This window comes from Panthera tigris, chromosome D1 (genome assembly GCF_018350195.1).
Source record: "Panthera tigris isolate Pti1 chromosome D1, P.tigris_Pti1_mat1.1, whole genome shotgun sequence".
NCBI classification, from domain to species: Eukaryota; Metazoa; Chordata; class Mammalia; order Carnivora; family Felidae; genus Panthera; species Panthera tigris.
Genome location: NC_056669.1, coordinates 42822566 through 42844131, shown reverse-complemented (window position 1 = coordinate 42844131; position 21566 = coordinate 42822566). Strand labels below are relative to the sequence as shown.

Sequence of the window (21566 nt, the reverse complement as noted above, 5' to 3'; positions counted from 1 at the left end):
TTATCAGTACAGTGTGATCAAGCCCCTGGCCAATAATACCACTTGCTGGTCTGGCAGAACTATCCTTCTACTGTTTTATGGATCGTGCCAACCTCCACTGAACTAAAATTCTCTGAAATTTTATATTTTTCAGTGAGTCCTCCACAAAATTCTTCCCTTTTAAAGGTTGTTTTCTTTTTGGAAACACAGTACTATTTTTTTTTTTGTTTTGGTCTAAAACTGCGCACACAATAGCTTTTGCTGGTTTTTCTTTAAGACTCTGCTTTTTTTCTTATTACCTCACATATTTTCTCATACACTCCTTTTAATATTCAATACATATGCATAATTGAAAGATTTATGATCTTTTGTGGATTTAATGATCACACAGTTGGTGTGTACTACATGATTGACTCCTAGAAGGCATCATACACATTTTTTTAAATGTTTATTTATTTTGGGGAGAGAAAGAGAGAGCACAAGCAGGTGAGGGGCAGAGAGAGAGGAGAGTGAGATATAGAATCCGAAGCAGGCTCCAGGCTCTGAGCTATCAGCACAGAGCCCAACTCGGGGCTCAAACTCACGAACTGTGAGATCATGACTGACCTGGAGTCAGAAGTTTAACCAACTTAGCCACCCCAGGCACCCTAAGCATCATAAACATTTTTGTAAAAGAAATGCTATATTTTCTGGTAAGTTTAGGCAACTATCAAAGTTTTCTCCATCTTGACTAGACATGCATCCTATTCAGTCTTTTAAAAACATTTTCATGTTTAGTCAATGATAGATCTTGGTGCTTCACCCAGGGAAGGATCTTAGAATGAAAACACTCTACTTTCACTACATCAAATGATCAGTTATCGCAAATCTGCTCTTCTAATGTAGGCCATGGCTAAAAAAGCGAATTATAGTCTTCAGATTCAACTCCACTCAGGATTTCCTGTCTCAACACTGAGGTCTAGAAATCGCCAGGAGGTAGGCATGGATCTACACTGGATCGCCTCATTTCTTTCTTCTCTGTGCTGCCTGTTGGCTAATGTCTGAAAGCTGTTGTTCTACAGCTTTTTGTGCTGTTAATGTTGTTATTAATTGAGATAAAATCGGAAAGAAATGTAAGTGATGAATCACTGAATTCTAATCCTGAAACCAACATTGCACTACTAAAATTTAAATATAAAAAAAGGAAAGAAAAACAAAACAAAACAAAAAACATTTTTTCAGAGAAAACAAATATAAAAATAGGAGAGGCAATAAGGCTCCCACTACTCCCTTTTGCTTAAACATAAGTCTGTGGGAAGACTTATAAACTAAAATTTCAAATTTTTTTAATGGATATAGAGGGTTTATTTTTATAAAACATTTTTGAAAATGTATCAGTTTTTATCTTCAGTGGGTGTTGGTATTGTGTCTCTTTCCTTCTTTCTTTCTTTTTCTTTTTAAGTGTTTTGGTTTTTTGAGAGTGAAAGCACAAGAGGGGGAGGGGCAAAGGGAGAGAGAGAATCTTAAGCAGGCTCCACACCCTGCATGGAGCCAGAGGCAGAGCTCAATCTCACAACCGTGAGATCATGACCATGACGTCCTGACCTGAGCCAAAGTTGTGAGTCAGATCCTTACCTATCTGAGCCGCTTGACCCACGGAGCCACCCAGGCACCCCAGGTATTGTGTCTCTTTCATCAATATTGCCCATTTCATCTAAGCTGTCGAGTTAGTTGGCACAAATGTGCTTCTAATATTACCTTCTTTTCATTAAGATGTCTGTTGATCTCCACCTCTTTTGATATATTTTAGTGTCTTCTCTTTCCCTCTCCCCTCCCCCCCTTCCCTCCCCACCAGGGTGTGTTTGTGTCTGTCTGTCTGTGTGCTTAGAGCTGCTAGGCTTGAGAAACAATGACTCCCTTTGATTTTTACTGTGTTTTTATTCTCCTGAGTGAGTTAGGTAAGCAGGCTTTGGCAGTGGTGGAGTGGGGCTAGGGTCTTGCATAAGAGTTTCTGGAAACTAGGTTCTAGGCACTTATAGTGTTGTAAGCACTGGTCCCCACTACAAGGTGTCGGGGTATGTATGACAAGTATCTCCAATATACCCATTATTAGGAAGTACCTGATGGGAAGAGAATCCAGTATGGGTCATCACTAAATACCAGATTCTACTCAGAAGGAAAAGAAACAGGGAATGTACAGCTTTTTTAGGGTAAAAGGAGCAAATGTTAGGCCTTTCAAGAAGAGGAGGCCAGGAATCTCCAAGCTCTTGGCCACAAAGGTCTATCATGACCCTGTCCCCTGTCTCATCTAGTGTACCCTCAGGTCTGAGACCCTCCCATGCAGGGAATGAGTACCCCTGGCACAAAGCCAGCTCCCACCTCCCTTGTCGGGGGCATCAGGAGCTCCAAATCAAACCTGTCAAGCATGTCAAGCAGGTACTGCCCAGAGCCTTTGGACAAGAGTTCTCAGATTCCTTTGAGTGCTGCCCATTCCTAGGGATTCCTGGGCCCTGTCTTGGGGTGGGGGGGAGGGGTGGGCTGGAAATACTCTCCCCAGATTTCACTGATCTTTCTTGGGTGTGGAACATCCCCCACTGTACCCCAAGTGCCAGGGGTCAGTTCCCCAAGGAGAATTCATTCTGGAAATAAATGCGACCTAAGCCTTTAAAATCCTCAAAGGGCCAGCCACCTGATGTCTGCACTGTCACTACCAGACATGTGGCAAGGTAGGGACCCTGGTTTTGGCCCAAAGCCCAGCACAGCCCTTGGGTAAAGCCAGGGCCTGGGCTCCAGGAAGGTGCCATCCAGGGTCCCGCGTGTGTCTAGAAGATGCAGAAGTTAGAGCCACTGAGGCCAGAACACGAGCGAAAAATCATTTTTCAAATAGGTAACAGCAGGGTGTGGCAGGAACTGCAAGCCACTTCTCCAGTCTCCCTGCTGTAGCTTCCGGAATTGTTAAGAGAGCCTCCCTGCCTGTCCTGCTCAGTGCAGCGCCCTTGATGCCCTGTGGGGGGCGCGTGGCTCCGTGACTCCAGCACAGGCATGAGAGGCAGCCCTGGTCTCCAGCTTCTGGAATAGCCACCCTCTGGCCTCCAGCTCACCCTCTGCCTCCACGCGAGGTTGGGGAAATGTTGGACCCAGAGCACCCAAACCTTGCCTAGAACCCCCCCCCACCATTGTAACCTCCCCAGACCGGTCCCCCCTCGTCCTGCAAATATCTCTCATCTCAGGGAGAGTTGCTTCACCTCATTACCAAAACTTAATATATTAAGTTTTAAATGCTCATCTGATGGTAGTGATTGTCATTTTAATTTTATGTCAACTATGAATGAGGTTGAGAAGATCTTCACGTTATTGCTTCTCCTCCTGTGAAGTAACAGTTTCAGATGTTTTTCCTAGGGGGAAGGCGCTGTCTCTATTTTTCTTCCAGATTGGAAGGAATCTTTACATATTTTGGATATTCATCCTTAACTAGTTTTATGTCTTACAGTATTTTTTTCTTCTCATTTTTTTCACTTCCATTAGGGTGTCTTTTGAGAACAGATGTCCTTAAAAGTTTTGTAGTTAAATTGATCAGTAGTTACCTTGTTTAAATTGTGTTTTTTGTTTCTTCACTGGGAAATCCCTTTCTAACATAGAACCAAAAAGATATTTTCCTGTATTCACATCTTTTAAAATGATGAATTTGCTTTTTCATATTGAACGTACCTGGAATTAATTTTTGTGAAGTGTCACAGAATACTCACTGGGCAGTTTCTCTTTTCTAATCCATTGGCAATGCCTACCTATTCAGTCAAAAATCACATTTCCATATAACAAGTGAGTCTTAGGCTTCCTCTTTGGTTTCTGTGGGTTTCTTGTCCATCTCTGTACCAGTGTCTCACCTCTTAATTGTGTGTCGAGACCATCACATTTGTCACTGATATCTCAGAATGCCTAATGATGTTTTGACCCATAGAAGAATGCTGCTCTACTATTGCCAACATCCATATTTAGTATAAAGTGTATATGCATAAGTATCTAGTATGTATTTGCATGTAATACATTGCGATCTTCTCATCACGTATTTCCAGAATTTGAAATACACCCAAAAAACAACATACCTAAAAATCTGATTGCAGTGTCTTTTTTGAGTAATCTTCAGGAAAATAAATTAAACGCACTACTTTTTCAACTACATACATACAGTATTTTTTCAATGCTATGTGGTATCTGAATTTTCCAAGATAAAGAAAAAAATTTTTTCCTCTATTTAAGTAGTCAAGAATCCAGAAATATGACTATCCAACTTTGCTTTTGAAGTCCTCAACATTCTCTTTAGGATCTTAATCTCCACTATTATACTTTCTTCATTAAAGAATATTTAATCAATATCACTGAATCAAAGTGTGTCTAGCGATCCTCTAGCTCTCAGGTGTAAGAAATTTACTCGGCCTTCGTATCTGTAAACAGCCTCATTCAGTGTTTCCCAAAGTTTGGTATTCATCTGAATTACCTGGAATGACTGATAAACCATGGATTTCATCCCCCCTCATGTAACATTTTTGATTCTGTAGGTCTTGGGTTTGAGCCCACAACTGGTATTTGAAACAAGGCTCAGGTGATTATGATGCTGAGGGAGCCGAATAAAATTTTGAGAACCGTGGACAGTCTCTTCTTCATTCCCTATTATCCTCAACATTTCATATCCTCTATTAATCTATGTCATTTTCAATGGTTGACAGAATTCCTTCTAATGGCTATTCTCAATTATTAGTCAGAAATGTGTGGAATCATATGTATTTCAGAACTACCTTTCAGATATGGACTATGGCAAACAGAGTATATAGTATGTAAACTGTACCAATTATTGGGTAGTATAGTGTAGTCAAACCCTGCTGCCAATAAGGCAATCATGTCACTCATTTATGAATTGGCTCACTCATCAAATATCTGTTAAATGCATGTTATCTCCTAGACACTAGGTTACCTGCTGGGGTAATGAACACTTTCTATATTTCTTGCAATTTCCACTACTGGAAAAGATACAGTCAAATATATTTGGAGTTCATATAAAGAAAGGCCTATCTTGGTCCTGAGGGTCAGGGGAGATTTCCCCCTAAAACAGATTTTTATTTTTCTTCTGAGGGTGAACTGAAGTGTAGGACATACTAGATTAAGAGATGGGAGAAGAAGTTTCAGAATGACATGGGCATTGTAGATAACCAAGTCTGTCTATGATGGGCAAACTCTGTGTTCTTACTTTACACCATTGAGCTGGAATCACACACTCGTGTATTTTTGTAACTCCAGCAAACTCCCAAACCAGGTGTGCAACCACAGCATGTATTCTACGTAAGTGGGCCACAGAGATGATTTCAATTTACAGAAGATGGAACAAAACAAAAGATGGAATCAAAAGTCAAGGAACATATACCAACTGGCCCAGAGATTTTTTTCTTGACAAACACTGGGAAACTGGACAGGAGACTGTAACAATTATCCTTTCACACATAAAAGAAGAAATGTATCCTCAGATTCCATCAGTGGGCCATTCTTCCTTATCCAAGAATCTTTATAGACTCCTAGAGCTTACTCCCAACAGTGGCCCACATCCAGCTCTCAATACTGTTTTCCAGAGGTGAAGTCATCATCCATAATATGTCTTGATGTTCTCCACACAGGACAATAGTTAGATCTTTCAGAATTTAAAGATGCATCTTGACAGTCATGCCTACACCTCAAACTTCTCACACAACCAGTTTGATATCATGATCAGTTATTTCTTTATTGAAGGAAATCTCCACTATGTAAAGAAAAGAATATTCTAGTCAAAACCAGTTTAAAAATTCCTAGCCCATTTCTGAGTTGACTTAATATCTGAATTCATATAAACTATCTGTGATTTCAAAATTTAAAAGAAAAACATTCAAGCTTTTTGTTCTTGTGAAATATTTCTTCTCTTAGCACAAAATATTAATTTCTAAGTCATTTTGCTTCCAAGAATGCCCAGATCCAAGTGACTCCACTTTAAAACCTAAAAAAGGGGCACCTGGGTAGCTCAGTCAGATACACATCTGACCCTTGGTTTTGGCTCAGGTCATGATCTCATGGTTCATGAAATCAAGACCTACATTAGTCTCTTTTGTGCTCACAGTGTGGAGCCTACCTGGGATTTCTTTCTCCCTCTCTCTCTCTCTGCCCCTTCCCTGTTCTCTCCTTCTGAAAATAAATAAACATTTTTAAAAACCACCAAAAAAAAAACCCAATAGATTTTTAAAAATTAAAAAAAATAATAAAACCAAAAGAAAAAAACCAAAGAACAGTTCTTAAAGGAATTAGGAAAAATACTAAGCAATTCTTCTACATATCAACAGTATTAATATGAGTCTATTACTAAAATGCCCCCCTCAAATTTAAACAAAGATATTTTTCCCCTTGCAATTTCTCTTGCAAATAAATCTAAATGATTGAGAACAGAAAGTTGTTAGTCTTACTTGATGGTGAAGTCATAGGTTATTCTGATAGAAAAATGTACATCATGTTTTAGTAAACTGTGTTTGTTACTGTTGAGATAAGTGTCAATTTTTGGTCACCTGTAACCCTAACTTTAACACTCCCAAATTTTACTTACTATTTTAATTTTTATATTGTGAAGGTGCTAATAAGTGCATCCGCTCTAATGAAGTCAGTATCAGTTTTGTTTAAAATCAGTTGATAGTAGGGGCACCTGGGTGGCTCAGTCGGCTCAGCGTCCGACTCTTGATTTCTGCTCAGGTCATGGTCTCATGGTTCATTTTCTGGGATCAAGCCCTGTGCGCTGACAGTGCAGAGCATGCTTAGGATTCCCGCTCTGTCTCTCTCTCTCTGCCCCTTCCCCACTTGCACGTGCGTGCACACATTCTCTCTCCCTGTCTCTCAAAACAAATAAATAAATAAATATTTTTTAAAATAAAAAATAAAATCAGTTGATAGTAAAAACAATAAAATGGATAAAGAAGACTAAGATATAGGACAAAAAAATAAGCTATAGTAGACGACAGGCATGAACGTATATTTGTATACACATATAAGATTTCTGTGCATGTTTTGGTCTTAATATTTGTGGACTATTTATGTCACTTCATAAAGAGGGGCTCTTTGCAATAAGGCAAGAGGAACATATTCATTTCCCAAAAAAGGGGAGTGAGGGTTTGCCATTCAGTTCAGTAATTTGTTCCAAAATCCTGTTCAAGAAAGCACTCCTGCTATGTGCAAACTAGCCTTATATTGATAAAAAGAGAATATCTCCTCTACTTTGATACTCTCGGGGCACCTGGGTGGCTCAGTTGGTTAAGCATCTGACTTCAACTTAGGTCATGATCTCATAGTTAATGAGTTTGAGCCCGAGTGGGGCTCTCAGCTGTCAGCACAGAGCCCACTTCAGATCCTCTATACTCTCTCCTCTCTGCCCCTCCCCCGCTCTCTGTCTCAAAAATAAACATTAAAAAAGAAAAGGAAAAGAAAGTTGTTTTAGTAACAAGATACTTTAGTCAGAAAAGCACAGATTACAAGAATTCCATGGTTTTAAGCATGTTGATAAAATTATTTGTTTTAATATTATTAAAGTTTTTGTAGATAAACAATTGAAAGCAATTACCATAACTAAATATATACTAGGCAACTAAAACCTAATTTCTATTGCAGCTGCTTATACATTGGCCCAATGGTGACCTAATTATCACATTAATTACCTTACTAGTTAAATCCATGCTTGCTAGTGATATGGGTTCCAGTTGCCAAATATATTTGTATACTTGCAATAAATGAATAAAATTCCTGTAAGAAAGCTTTGTTGCGTAACCAGCAGGCATAGGCCTTTCCAACCCTCTTCCTCCTGTATGAAAGAGTTTTGGTGAGTATTGCTTTGTTAATTTCCTCCAAAAAGCATGCACTTCAGGACTTTGATCCAATCTATAGCTGCAGGGGTGAGTCCTGATTGGTCTGAAATATCAATCAATAATGTGACTAGCCAGTGATTGGTTTAACAAGGGCAGTTCACTAAGCTCATCTACTTTCATTTAAGTGTCAAAACCATCCAGTCATGATTTCTCGTCTAAAATTACACTGCTACTAAATGTTGGAGCCAGAAATCCCACCTTTGACCCAATAAAATCAGTAAGCCATTACTCTCCAAGACACTACAATAGGCAAAAGCAAGCAATCTGGGCTTTCTAAGCAACTGAATTAATTAAATCAACAAGAATTTTCTGATAAGTTTACAGTTCCAAGAACAGTCTGTCAGGTTGGGGATATAATGGTTAGTAAAATAACATCATTATAAGAGATAATATTTTTTTTTAAATTGATGAAGAAATCTATACAACGCCACTCATCTGTATGTCTTCTGTCCCTCATCCATGATCCAGAAAAATGCCTTTATTGCAACCCATTGATTAAAATGCACAAAAATGTGCATACATAAGACAGTCATAAAACTAAATTTTCTCCTTGATGTTTTTTATTTCAAACAGAATCTGTCACCGAAACCAATTTCTGAATATGAGTGTTAACAGGATTAATCTTTGTAAAATTGGACCAGATTTCAACTTGAATCTTCTTACATGAATATACTAAGTTTTTTAGTTTGCCTTCCTATCTTTATTACAAACACACTTGCATTGAAAACCAATTGTGAAGGAGGAGAGAATGGCAGCATATTCTAAGTCCTTAGGAATTATTACCAAGCATTCCTTGTCATGGTGAAAAGATTTAACAATCATGTAATTATAATCAGCACCAGAAAACATATCATAATTTAAAATTTTTGTTTTGCAAAAACATTCATTCATTTCTGTTCCAAGTGAACACATTGTCCCTCTAATTTCTGACGTTTCTGCACAGTTACCAGTGTCACTTTAAGGCAAGCCCATTCGTTCTTGCCATCTCTAACTTTATGTCAGAAAACTGACGTTTCTGAAATCATTTGCCAACAGTCAAATACAAGTTATTTTCCAAATTATCCAATGTGTTATCTACTTGTAAATTACCAAGTATTTCCTCTAGCATACTTGCATATTGCCATTTGTAGAACAGAACGTAATATATTTATACAAAGAAAATAAGATTGTCCTAACTCATTTTTACGATCTACACAGAATAAAAAATTACAAGACTGGAAACTAATTTGTGAGTCTTCATAATCTATATAAACAGCCAAGGAATGAGTAAAACAACAGACCAAAACTTAAGCACCAAATTATTCCAGAAATATATAGCAAAATCAGATGACAAAGTAGCTTAAGTTATGAAAAAGATGAAGGAATGGAGTCATTTTTTAAATTTGAAAATGAAATGATTTCATAGAAACAAATGCACTTTGCTGGTACATTAAACTTATGATACTGTATTTGCTTTATTTTGAGAAGAGGCAGGAACTCCTCTCATGTAAACTGTGTTCACCAAGGGAATAGAGCTATCGTCTCACCAATGTTTGCTGTAGAAGTAAAACTAAGTCATTCTTGCAATCATGATCTCCTGATAGCCAATTTAACTTTGATCATATTGCTTTCACAAATCCTCTGTAGTTTTTGTTTAGAGATTACATCTCCCTAAACCCACAATTCAGTATAATGATTCACATTTTGGTATCAAAGGTCACCTTGGCCTCAGTAGACTAAGAAGAACTTGAGCAGCACTGAAAGGATTTAGATAGCCTCCTGATGATGAGAAACTATCAGATCCTAGACCACAAGAAAACACTGAAATTAACACTGAAGAGAAGGACCTACATTCAAATACTATACCGAAAGATAGTCAGATGTGTAAGCAGGAATGGGAGAAGAATGTGGGGACCCAGAAACCCAGACAAAAATTTGCCATGTGCACATTGTTTAAAATTAATGGCAAGGATAAACCAACAACAGGAGGGTAATTTCAGTATATGGTTTCTGGAGACTGAGAATGGAATTATTCTAATCAAGGACAGAAAGGTACATCTTCCATTGGTCCTGCCTACTGCAGAAACCTAATCAGGGAAGAGCTTCAGGGATCCCAAACTAAAGGCTTTGCAAGGGCAAAGTAAGTTTGTTTTGTTTGTAAGTGTGTGAAGTTGGCTGGACTGTGGGAACTCAGAAAGTTACCCATTTTCTAGTAGAGAACCCAGAGAACACAGAACTCCTAACCCAATTGGGTGGATCTTCCTATAAGCATTGATGAGACCATTTACACAATCATTAGATGAGCACACCCTTGTTAGTAGAAGAATCGGTACTTTTTTCTTTAAAAATAAGTAATTTAACTATCAGCAGGCTTAAGACTTTTCTAAGCGGGTGTAATATGCCTAGTTAACAAAAATTATGTATTGTAAGTCTTTCCAGTTTACTCCTGAGCTTTCAATTAATGTTATTGTTTTGACATTTACAAATTTATAAACTTATTTTATTTATTTTATGTTTATTGTATATATAAATGGGGATATCTAGAGGGAATGTTCTAGATTTCATGTAGTTTTATATTTGGTTTGGCCCTAAAACTTAATTGGAAAATCTTGTTGCAGTATGGTAAAAGGGACTGAGGCTTAAAGATGAGAAACACGGGGGTGCCTGGGTGGCTCAGTAGGTCAAGTGTCCAACTCCTGATTTCTGCTCAGGTCACAATCCCAGGTTTATGGTATCGTGCCCAAAGTAGGGTTCCTCGATTAGCATAGAGCCTACTTGAGTCTCTCTCTCTCTCTCTCTCTCTCTCTCTCTCTCTGCCCCTCTTTCAAGTTTCTGAGCTCTCTCTCTCTCTCTCTCTCTCTCAAAAACAAAGCAAAACAAAAGAAAAAATGTGAACATAAATTTCAACTCAGAAGTGGGCAATTTTCCATTTCTGTTTCCATTTACATTGTTACATTGTTTACATCGTTAAGGGTGATTAAATTATGGGGGGCGCATATCCCAAGTGGGTTGTAATTTTCTCATCCATTGCTTCTCTCTCTCCTCAGAAACATGGACCTCCCCACACTTTAGGACTTCCAGAAATAACTCACGTGCTAAGCCTTGAAAGTGAGAAAGTTTGAGCTCCTGCTGAAGTTTCTGAACTGCTAGGACCAGATAAGTGCCCCAAGAACTAGAAATGGCGTTGTCTAGAGGCCGAGGTCACTGGTCCAAAGAAGACATTGTGAAGTTACTGGACCGCATGGAGACTAACCTTCCCTCCAATGACAGCCACACATTCAAAACAACCCAGTCACAGATGGACTGGGAAAAAGTAGCTTTTAAGGATTATTCTGGAGAAATGTGCAAACTCAAATGGTTGGAGGTTTCTTATCACCTGAGAAAATTTCGCACTTTGACAGAATTAGTCCTGGAAGCCAAGGAACATGTTGAAAAGCCTGACAGAAGCAAAAAATGTAAGAAACATCCGGACTTGCCCAAGAAGCCCCTGACTGCTTACCTTCGCTTCTTCATGGAGAAGCGGCCTCAGTGCTCCCAAAAATATCCCAACCTGAGCAACCAGGAGCTGACCAAGGTCCTGTCTAAGAAATACAAGGAGCTCCCAGAGAAGATAAAGCTCAAATATATTCAAGATTTTCAGAAGGAGAAACAGGAGTTTGAGGAGAAACTGGCTCAATTCAAGGATGACCACCCTGATCTATTCCAGAACCCCAACAAATCGGATGTAACCAAGAGGAGCCCAAACGGGGCCCAAAAGAGGTTTCCGAGTCACGTGCCAGAAGTGAAGTCTCCCCTAGGAAGCTGTTTTTCCAAGAGGATGATATTCCGTGGAGAGCCCCGAAAGCCCCCCATGAACGGATATGAGAAGTTCCACCGGGATTTGTGGTCAAGTAGGGAGCTGCGAGATGTGCCCCCAAGGGAGCGCAGGGTGGAGATTGGCAGGCGCTGGCAGCGAGTCCCGCAGAGCCAGAAGGACCATTATAAGCAGCAGGCTGAGGAGCTGCAGAAGCAGTACAAGGTGGATCTGGATGACTGGCTCAAGACCCTGTCTCCTGAACAGTATGCTGCCTACAGAGAGGCGACCTATAGTAAGTGTAAAAACATGAGCATGAGGGGAGGCCCAGATCCCAAGGTCAGACGGACAGATCTGCAGTCGCCATCAGCAAGGAGTCTGCAAGAAGGGCTTGGACAGGAGTCAGGGCTGCAGCCTCCGGAGACAGAATCACCAGAGACCACTGGGGGCAATGCTCATGCCTCTTGGGGATCAGGAGAATATGAGGAAGGGGAGGAAGGGGAGGAAGGCAGCAGCTCCTCAGACTCCAGCAGCAGGAGTGGATGCGAAGATTGTGAGTTTGGGGACAGTGGCTCCAGCACATCTTCCTTAGGTGACTCCTCTGATGCGGACCCCAACTGAGTTTTGTTCAGCCACTAAAGGGCGGGAAAGAGAACTTCCCAGCAAAAGTCCAAGGCATCTGTGTCAATTGGAAGGGCTCTTCTTTCTGTCCCTTTTCATTTCCTTCCTTTTTGCCTTTCCTCCTCAATTCAGAGGAGGACTGGTTGGAAAGAGGGGATCTGGTGCAGTATTTTCTGGCTCCCCTCTGTACCCCAGATCCACCCCCTAGAAACTCCATGCACTGAGTGCCCTTGGAATAAACAATGAGATGACAGAGCTGTGAGGAGAACACTGGATTAGACTGTTTCCTGAAGTGAGACTTTTCCTCTCATCTGCATGCCACAGCTGGCAGAGGACGCCTAGGAGCCTGGGTGACCCTGACATTTCCTGTGGAATCGTGCCTCAGGACTCCTGCACCTCATCTGTGATGAGGAAGGGGTAGGAGGCACATATGTGTATGTATATCGAACTCCTATATCTCCACGAGGCTTACTAATATCAAAAAATAAAAATAGGGAACTCAAGACAGAAACATTCCTTAAGATAACTGTCCTTATTAAAGGGAGCATGTCACTGGCTGTGATGGATATGGACACTGTATTTCCAGAGAATACCAAAATTCTAAAACACTTAAAATTGCCAATGCTTGCAAAATATATATTGTTTTATTTTAGCCTCAAATATAACTTCGTGATTTTGCTGCCATTTTGCTTTCAAAACTTAGTTGACTAAGTTTTAAAATGTATTTTCTAAAAGTAGCCATGAGTTGATCATTGTAATGGTTTCATGATCAGTTCAGTTTTCTCTTCTTTCTACTTTTGTGAATATTTAGTTTTTTTCTATGAATAAAATATTGAAAGCAGAAAAGAACAAATCTATATCTTTTTAATCTTTGAAAAACTTCATGATTTCATTTGAATGAGTGCCTCTATGGACTCAAGGAATTATGATTTGGATCACCAATCCTCTAGGTGGTTTCTGCATTCGTTCCTGGCAGAAGCCTAAACTCCTTCCTCCTGTTCCAGGCACAGGTGAGTCTCAGCTTTAACATCCAGGATAGATGGATGGATGATGGATGGATAGATAGATGAATTAGATAAATAGATAGGTAGATACATACATACATACATACATGGATAGATATATGGAGACACAGACATAGATGTATATACTCTTCTCCTGGCCTTTCAGTGAATTCTTGTCTCAGTATTATATTGTTGTCATTATTTATCTTATGGTTATGTTTGGAAATGTATTTAAGGCTAGTGTCCTCTAATTATACTCTTTTCTCCGTGTATATTCCTGGATGTTTCCATATTGTGTTCTCATGAATATTAGTATCATAGAATTAGTCATATTGTTTTATATGAAAACCATTAAGGCTTGAGGGTTTAGGTAACCAGGTGCCTTAGTGAATTTTTGTTAAGGGATTTTCTAAGTAAATGATATTTAGAAAATAAAGGCAATAATTACAATTTTATACCTCTAATTCCTCTTTCTGAATGTGTTGGTTGGAATATCCAGAACAATGTTAAGTCAGAGAAATGTATGCCTGTCTTACTTCTGAATTTCAAGTTGATAGAACTTGCAATGACAATTATGCTGACTAATATTTATTTGAAATAACTATAATGTATTCAGAAAATGCATGTTTACTTACATTATTGTTCTTCTTAATCCATAATGTTAATCATTGTTTAAAAAATCACTCATCTCATGTATCAGTGTAATTTTTCCATGGCTATATTCATACTGGGAATTGGGTTATTGAATTAACTAATTTTTTTAAGCTTTAATTTCTATTTTTGAGAGAGACGGAGAGAGAGAGAGTGGGGGAGGGGCAGAGAGAGAGGGAGACTGAGGATCTGAAGCAAGCTCTGTGTTGGCAGCAGAGAGCCCGATGCCAGGCTAGACTCACCAACGGCGAGATCATGAATTGAGCTGGTCAAACACTAACCGAACGAGCCACCCAGGTGCTCCAAGTTAACTGATTTTTAAGCCCACATCATATTGCAGACACCCACTTTTGAATACTGTGTTAAAGATGACTACAGTTTAGGCACACTTCCTTTCTTATGGATATTTACACAAGCTTCTGGGTATTTATTCACTTCACCAATGCTTTTTCATGATCTAGATTTGAATTCATTGTTTTTCCAGTTTAGTAAGATCCAAGTGGGTGTGGGAACAGGATTCATTAATTATTACATCAAAGCTGAAGGAATTCCCTAGGCTCCTCCCTAGAAAACTGAAACAAAATGTAGTTAGGGAGAAGTACCAGGGAGGAAAATCTCCTCAGAACTGTTGCAGACACATAGACTGGGCTGGATTAGCACTTAGGCTCTTTCATTTTGCATAAGTTGGACAAAAATTGAATGGGAAATATCAAGGAGTCACCTGTGTGCTGTCATGTGCCTGGAATCTGAAACACCAGAGGAAGGGCGCATATCTCCTCATATCAGTGACGCTTGGCCTGAGTCTCAAGGGAGCAAGTCAAAGCAAATCAAAGGGAGGCCAGGAGATTGTAGAATTAGTTGCTTCCTGAATTTACCACCCTTATCATTGGGCATTCCTTTCCTTCAAGTACCATAAACTCCTGGTTTCCCTTCACTGCTGTCTCTGTCTTGGAAATCTACATATTCTCATGTAGCCTATATGCCTTTCCAGCATGAACCCATCATGTCCCACGTGTCTGTTATTCTCACATTAAGTCCATATATTTCTGCAAAAGTCGTACCACAAAGTAATGATCTCATTGACATCTCCATTACAGTTTTCCTCTGGCACACCATTCTTCAAATGTCAAAGACAGAATTCATCCCAAACCCAAAACCTGCTCCTCTCTTGAGCAATGATCCCACCCATCATCCAATTGTCCAAATCCTTCCGTTCTATACTCACCAATGATCTCCTGCCTCATTTTCACCAGCACAGAGCAGGTGACCCATCTTCTCAGCACACAATTGTAAATGGGAGCTCCAGGAGGCCTGCCGAGCTCTAATGGAATTTTCCTAAATTCTCTTGGCTGGTTCAAACTTCTTCAGGCTCTACCAGTTGTCACACAGAATGAGATATGAAAGACTCAGATATGGCGCTGGGAACCAGAGGGCAGCTCCAACACCTCGTCAGTGATTTAAAGTGCAAGCTTTTGGGGGAGGTGGCTGGGTGGCTCAGCTGGTTGAGCATCTGACTCTTGATCTTGGCATAGGTCATGGTCCCAGGGTCATGGGATCCAGTCCCCGAGTGGGGCTCCATGATGAGCATGGAGCCTGCTTAAGATTCTCTCTTTCTCCCTCTAGCCTTCTCCCTGCTTGTACAAGCACTCTCTCTCTCTCTCTCTCTCTCTCTCTCTCTCTCAAACTAATTAATTAACTGAAGAGAAAGGTTTTGGACTTGGGTGGTGACTCAAGTAAGGCAGCCACTGGGAAGTGGGGAGGGAGGGAACAAAGGGCCAAATGATTTGATCTTTACTCATTACTGGTGGGAAAAAACAGACAAAAACAAAAAAAAACATGGAGGCACGAGGATGTCTGGGGTCATCTTACCCTGGGGGAGGGGACAGGATGCTGTACAGAAGGCGGACCCTCCCCTATTCCTCTAGGGCTAAATGGTAGGGAACTCTGGTCATTGGGACAGCTCCAGTGTCAGCGGAGAAATCCTGACATCAGAAGGTCCTCAGGGACAGGGTGGGGCTCAAACTTCTTCAGAGCAGAGACTTGTTTCCCTTGTTAATCCACAGCCCCAGGATTAAAGGGGATTCTACATCCTCTCTGCGCGCTCCCCTTTGTGTCTATGAAAAAGGCAGTGCGTGGATGAAAATGTGTGATCTGAAACGGACTGCACAGTTTTCGAGAAAATCATCTGAACCACCTACAGAGGAAGCTGGGGGTTCCGCGGGCCCCACCTGTCGCCTACCCTGGAGGGAACGGGTCCCACTGTCCCCAAGGCTAAGGCTTCCCAGTTCATACTCCAGGCGCCTAGAGAGCAGTGGAGGGCACTGCAGTGGAGGGCACCCTGTCGCCAGGGTGAAAGAAAAGCCTAGAAGGCCAGGGTCCCTAAACCAACACTGCAATTCGCGGAGATTCAAACTGGATCTGAAATCCCCCAGGCAAAGGCTGAGCATCTCTACCCCTTTCCCGCCAGGGATGCAGGACGGCGGCGACCACACCCACCACCGCGCAGGGCCGGCCCCAAACGGTCCCGCAGCCAAGGCCCCTTTGCACGGGGACTCTGCGGTGCTCGCTCGGCCTACTGACTCGTCCCGCTGAGGCCGGGAACCTGCACCGGGAGACTAGGGGTAGTGGCGCGGTTTCCGAGGAAAATAAAATAAAAAAAAAAAAAACATAAAAGGGAAGCGGAGCCTCGGGAACAGACCCAAGGGGCGACAGGACGGGGGTGGAAATAAGGGCCCACAGGAGGGAGCCCGAGAGCGAGCGGGGCCGGAGGGACTGGAGCGAAGAAGCGTCGCCAAGCGCTTCCAGCCTCGGGGCCCCTCCGGGCTCTGCGCACCAGCCTTAGGGGGAGACGGGGTCCGCGCAGCCGGCCTCCCGGCCGGGAGCCTTTCTCTGGGTGCTGAAGTCAGGGGTGACGTAGAACAGGTGCGGGTGCGAGTGCGGGTGGTGATTGCATTCGGGTCGGAACGCGACCCCGGGACGTGGCTCAAGACCCGAACGGAAGCCGGGAGATCGCGGGAGGGATGCGGCGCGGGGCGTGGTCAAAACAAAGCGAAACCCACTGGAGTCCCTGATGCGGCTCCCCCCTCCCCATCCCCCAGTCCCCACGGAGCCTCTGCTCGGGATTTCTAAGACCTTGTAGAAGGCGCGGCCCAGAAGCGCGCCAGCTCCCTCTGACCTCATCCCACCCGCGGAATTAGGATGAGCTCACTGGTCCTCACAGCTCCTCACATTTTACACGAGGAAGTGCATGGGCTTCAGAAGGATTTCTCCTCCTCCTGGGCCTTTTGGGCGCTCGATTCCAGCTACTGGGTTGAGAACACGCAGGATTCCACCTTTGAGGTCCGGCGGGGGGTGGGGGTGGGGGTGGGGGTGGAGAATAAAACGAAAGGATGGAAGGACAGAAGCCACAGAGGTACTGTGGCCCCGCTGGCAACGTTTTTGATGCAAATTCTCTAACAAATACAGGGGAGAGAATGACTGGTTCCTCTAAGCCATAGGGAAAATAATAAAACTGCCAAACAGGGAAAGGAAAACAGGTCTGTTCTCCAAGAGGCAGATGCAGAAGCCTGGATGGTCTCAGCGCCTGACATCACCAGGTGTTCCTGAGAGTCCATACCTGCTGGGCTGGAATTTCCATCTCCTTTAGCAAAGGGCTGAAGATCTTGCAAAGACTGGATCAGAGAGAGAAAGAAGAGACAACAAGATATTATAATACGAGAGGAGAAAAATAAAACTGAAGAGACACTACACAAAATATGCAAACCTTCCTCACAAGTCTTCGCAGACTCTCCGGCTGATGGGAGGAGGCAGGCTTTCTCCTGCACATCTGGAAAAGCTGCACAACTGCTGTTCACTTCTATGAACACGTGCCTCTACGGCCAGCATCCTTCATTTTCATATTATGTATATCTGAGCCAAGAGTCAGATTCTCAACTGACTAAGCTACTCATGCGCCCCCAGCATCCTCCTTTTTACAAAATTTATTTTACCAACTTGAAAATTGCAGAAAGTCCAGAATCTCGTAGTAGCCCTGAAACGCTAATACACTTGCTCTCTATTCTTTCCATTTTTTCTGCATCTTCATTCTTTTGTTCCCTCTGTATCTTTATTCTTATGTTCTCATACATTTTTGCTGTAGACACATGCTTTTTGTTAGCTTTTTTGATGCATAATTTACATATCATTTAACCAACTTTAAGCATATACAATTTTTTTGGATTAGTTGTTTTTTTATTTTTATTTTTTTAAATATGAAATTTATTGTCAAATTGGTTCCCATACAACACCCAGTGCTCATCCCAAAAGGTGCCCTCCTCAATACCCATCACCCACCCTCCCCTCCCTCCCACCCCCCCAACAACCTCAGTTTGTTCTGTTTTTAAGATTCTCTTATGCTTTGGCTCTCTCTCTCTCTCTCTCTCTCTCTAACCTCTTTCTTTTTATTTTTTTTTTCTTCCCCTCCCTCATGGACTTCTTTTTTTTTTTTTTTTTTTTTAACCTGTATTTCTTTTTTTTTTTATTTTTTTTATTTTTTAATATATGAAATTTACTGTCAAATTGGTTTCCATACAACACCCAGTGCTCATCCCAAAAGGTGCCCTCCTCAATACCCATCACCCACCCTGCCCTCCCTCCCACCCCCCATCAACCCTCAGTTTGTTCTCAGTTTTTAACAGTCTCTAATGCTTTGGCTCTCTCCCACTCTAACCTCTTTTTTTTTTTTTTTTTTTTTCCTTCCCCTCCCCCATGGGTTTCTGTTATGTTTCTCAGGATCCACATAAGAGTGAAACCATATGGTATCTGTCTTTCTCTGTATGGCTTATTTCACTTAGCATAACACTCTCCAGTTCCATCCACGTTGCTACAAATGGCCAGATTTCATACTTTCTCGTTGCCAAGTAGTATTCCATTGTATATATAAACCACAACTTCTTTATCCATTCATCAGTTGATGGACATTTAGGCTCTTTCCATAATTTGGCTATTGTTGAGAGTGCTGCTATAAACAGTGGGGTACAAGTGCTCCTATGCATCAGCACCCCTGTATCCCTTGGATAAATTCCTAGCAGTGCTATTGCTGGGTCATAGGGTAGGTCTATTTTTAATTTTCTGAGGAACCTCCACACTGCTTTCCAGAGCGGCTGCACCAATTTGCATTCCCACCAACAGTGCAAGAGGGTTCCCATTTCTCCACATCCTCACCAGCATCTATAGTCTCCTGATTTGTTCATTTTAGCCACTCTGACTGGTGTGAGGTGGTATCTGAGTGTGGTTTTGATTTGTATTTCCCTGATGAGGAGCGACGTTGAGCATCTTTTCATGTGCCTGTTGGCCATCTGGATGTCTTCTTTAGAGAAGTGTCTATTCATGTTTTCTGCCCATTTCTCCCTGGATTATTTGTTTTTTGGGTGTGGAGTTTGGTGAGCTCTTTATAGATTTTGGATACTAGCCCTTTGTCCTATATGTCATTTGCAAATATCTTTTCCCATTCCGTTGGTTGCCTTTTAGTTTTCTTGGTTGTTTCCTTTGCTGTGCAGAAGCTTTTTATCTTCAAGAGGTCCCAATAGTTCATTTTTGCTTTTAATTCCCTTGCCTTTGGGGATGTGTCGAGTAAGAAATTGCTACGGCTGAGGTCAGGGAGGTCTTTTCCTGCTTTCTCCTCTAGGGTTTTGATGGTTTCCTGTCTCACATTCAGGTCCTTTATCCATTTTGAGTTTGTTTTTGTGAATGGTGTAAGAAAGTGGTCTGATTTCATCCTTCTGCATGTTGCTGTCCAGTTCTCCCAGCACCATTTGTTAAAGAGAGTCTCTTTTTTTCCATTGGATATTCTTTCCTGCTTTTTCAAAGATTAGTTGACCATACTTTTGTGGGTCCAATTCTGGAGTCTCTATTCTATTCCATTGGTCTATGTGTCTGTTTTTGTGCCAATACCATGATATCTTGATGATTACAGCTTTGTAGTAGAGGCTAAAGTCAAACATATATGATTTAATGTTTTGATAAATCAGTGGAGTCATGTTGAAAAGCACAGGACAAACCAGCTGATATTTAAGTAACATCTAAAGGTTATTATCACTTGAGAAGGAGCATATTTATGAAATTGGCTTGAAAACTTCATGTTTAATTAGGAAAATAAATGTGTATCACAAAGGAACAAAATAATTAGAAGAGATCTGTTGAGGTAATCATGAATCCTAGAAAATGCTGTTCACTGAATGTAATTTATGGATCATGTGGGGTTCAGAGGTCCCTGAAATCCATAAGGCAGAAAATTATATATGAAGGAATATTTGGGAACATAGTGAAAGTGCACAGTTCCACATTTCTGACTCAAGAATGTATCTTCCTGCCCAGAGGTCTGTAAACATTATGAAACATGATAAAGGCATTGTCAAAGGAAAGATGCATTTCATAACACAAAGTAAAGATACTCCCACATCTGGGTCTCAGTATTGCCTACCCTTTCCCAACTCTAACCCCTTCTCCCATAGAGGTGACCACATCCTCGTGATTAATATATCCTGACACTATCATATTTTTGAAATTTGTGTAAACTCAATCCCATAACACATGCTCTTCTGTGTGTGATTTCATTTGTTTAAAATTATGTTGGTGAGATTTATCCCCCCCACCAATGCATATAGCAATCATTTTTTAAAATTTTGTTTCATAGTATTCCATTATATGAGAATACCATCATTTACTCATTCTACTACTGATGAAAATGTTCACTTCCGTTTGGGTAAGCATAAATACCCCTGTCATGAAGAAATTGTGCATGTCAAAGATTATTTGTCTAGGACCACATAAGTTATCCAAAATATAATTGCAATATCATAGCTTCTCTAAAGTGAAAAATGTGACCATGAATATGATCATATGAAGGCAAGCCTAAGTCAGATGCTTCAGACTGTGTAGACAGCAATAGCACAGCTGATAGTAGCTGTGTGAAAAGCACACCCTTTCCTAGGATGACACATGATTTCAATAGAAGGGCACAGGCATTTTAACTGTACACAGCTGATCTTCTGGTAATGTGATTGCTACCCAACAGTGACTCTTCTCAGCCTTCAATGTAGATGCTATTATTTTCTTCTTTAACTCACTGTTACCATTTCTACTTCTAATAATATAAAAGTGGTTTTTTTACATGTTCAAATACACTAGCCATGTAAACACCTTTCAAATAAACTCACACCAGTGCGAACACCTCCACCTGTTAAGTGTAAAAACGTGAGCACATACATCAGGTGTTCACCTTCTGCTCTGTTAATCCATAAGGAAATCCTTTTGTCTGTTACCCTTTTATTTGTCTTCTGTCCTTTTAACCTTTCTGATATATGTCTTGCATTCAGCATGGAATTGAGTTTTGCTTTGTGATTTAATTTGGCAATACCTTCTTTTAATAAGAGTTAAACCATTTACTTTTATTGATATGAGAATTTTGTGTGGTTTTATTTTGGTTATAGCATTTTCAATAGTTGTATGCACATATCTGTCTTTCACTAACTTATTTGTATTCATTGCTTTTGTTCTGGTGTGAAGGTTGGATAGGAAGGCTGGATTTTGTTCTGATGGCTTCCTGATATAATTTGCTAAAGTAATCTTTTTCTTTAGACATTGTCTCCAAACTAAGACAAC

The 21566-nt window shown here is 41.0% G+C and overlaps 1 protein-coding gene across 1 annotated transcript; it reads left to right on the top strand.

Moving 5' to 3' along the window:
* Positions 1-11022: 11022 nt before the first annotated feature.
* UBTFL1 (upstream binding transcription factor like 1) lies at positions 11023-12270 on the top strand. Its single transcript, XM_007079064.1, has one exon. It carries the CDS (start codon positions 11035-11037, stop codon positions 12268-12270), a length of 1236 nt encoding a protein of 411 aa, XP_007079126.1. The 5' UTR covers positions 11023-11034.
* Positions 12271-21566: the final 9296 nt, after the last annotated feature.

Coding starts and splice junctions, on each gene's coding strand:
- UBTFL1 (XM_007079064.1), top strand. CDS start 11,035: ATGGCGTTGTCTAGAGGCCGAGGTCACTGGTCCAAAGAAGACATTGTG.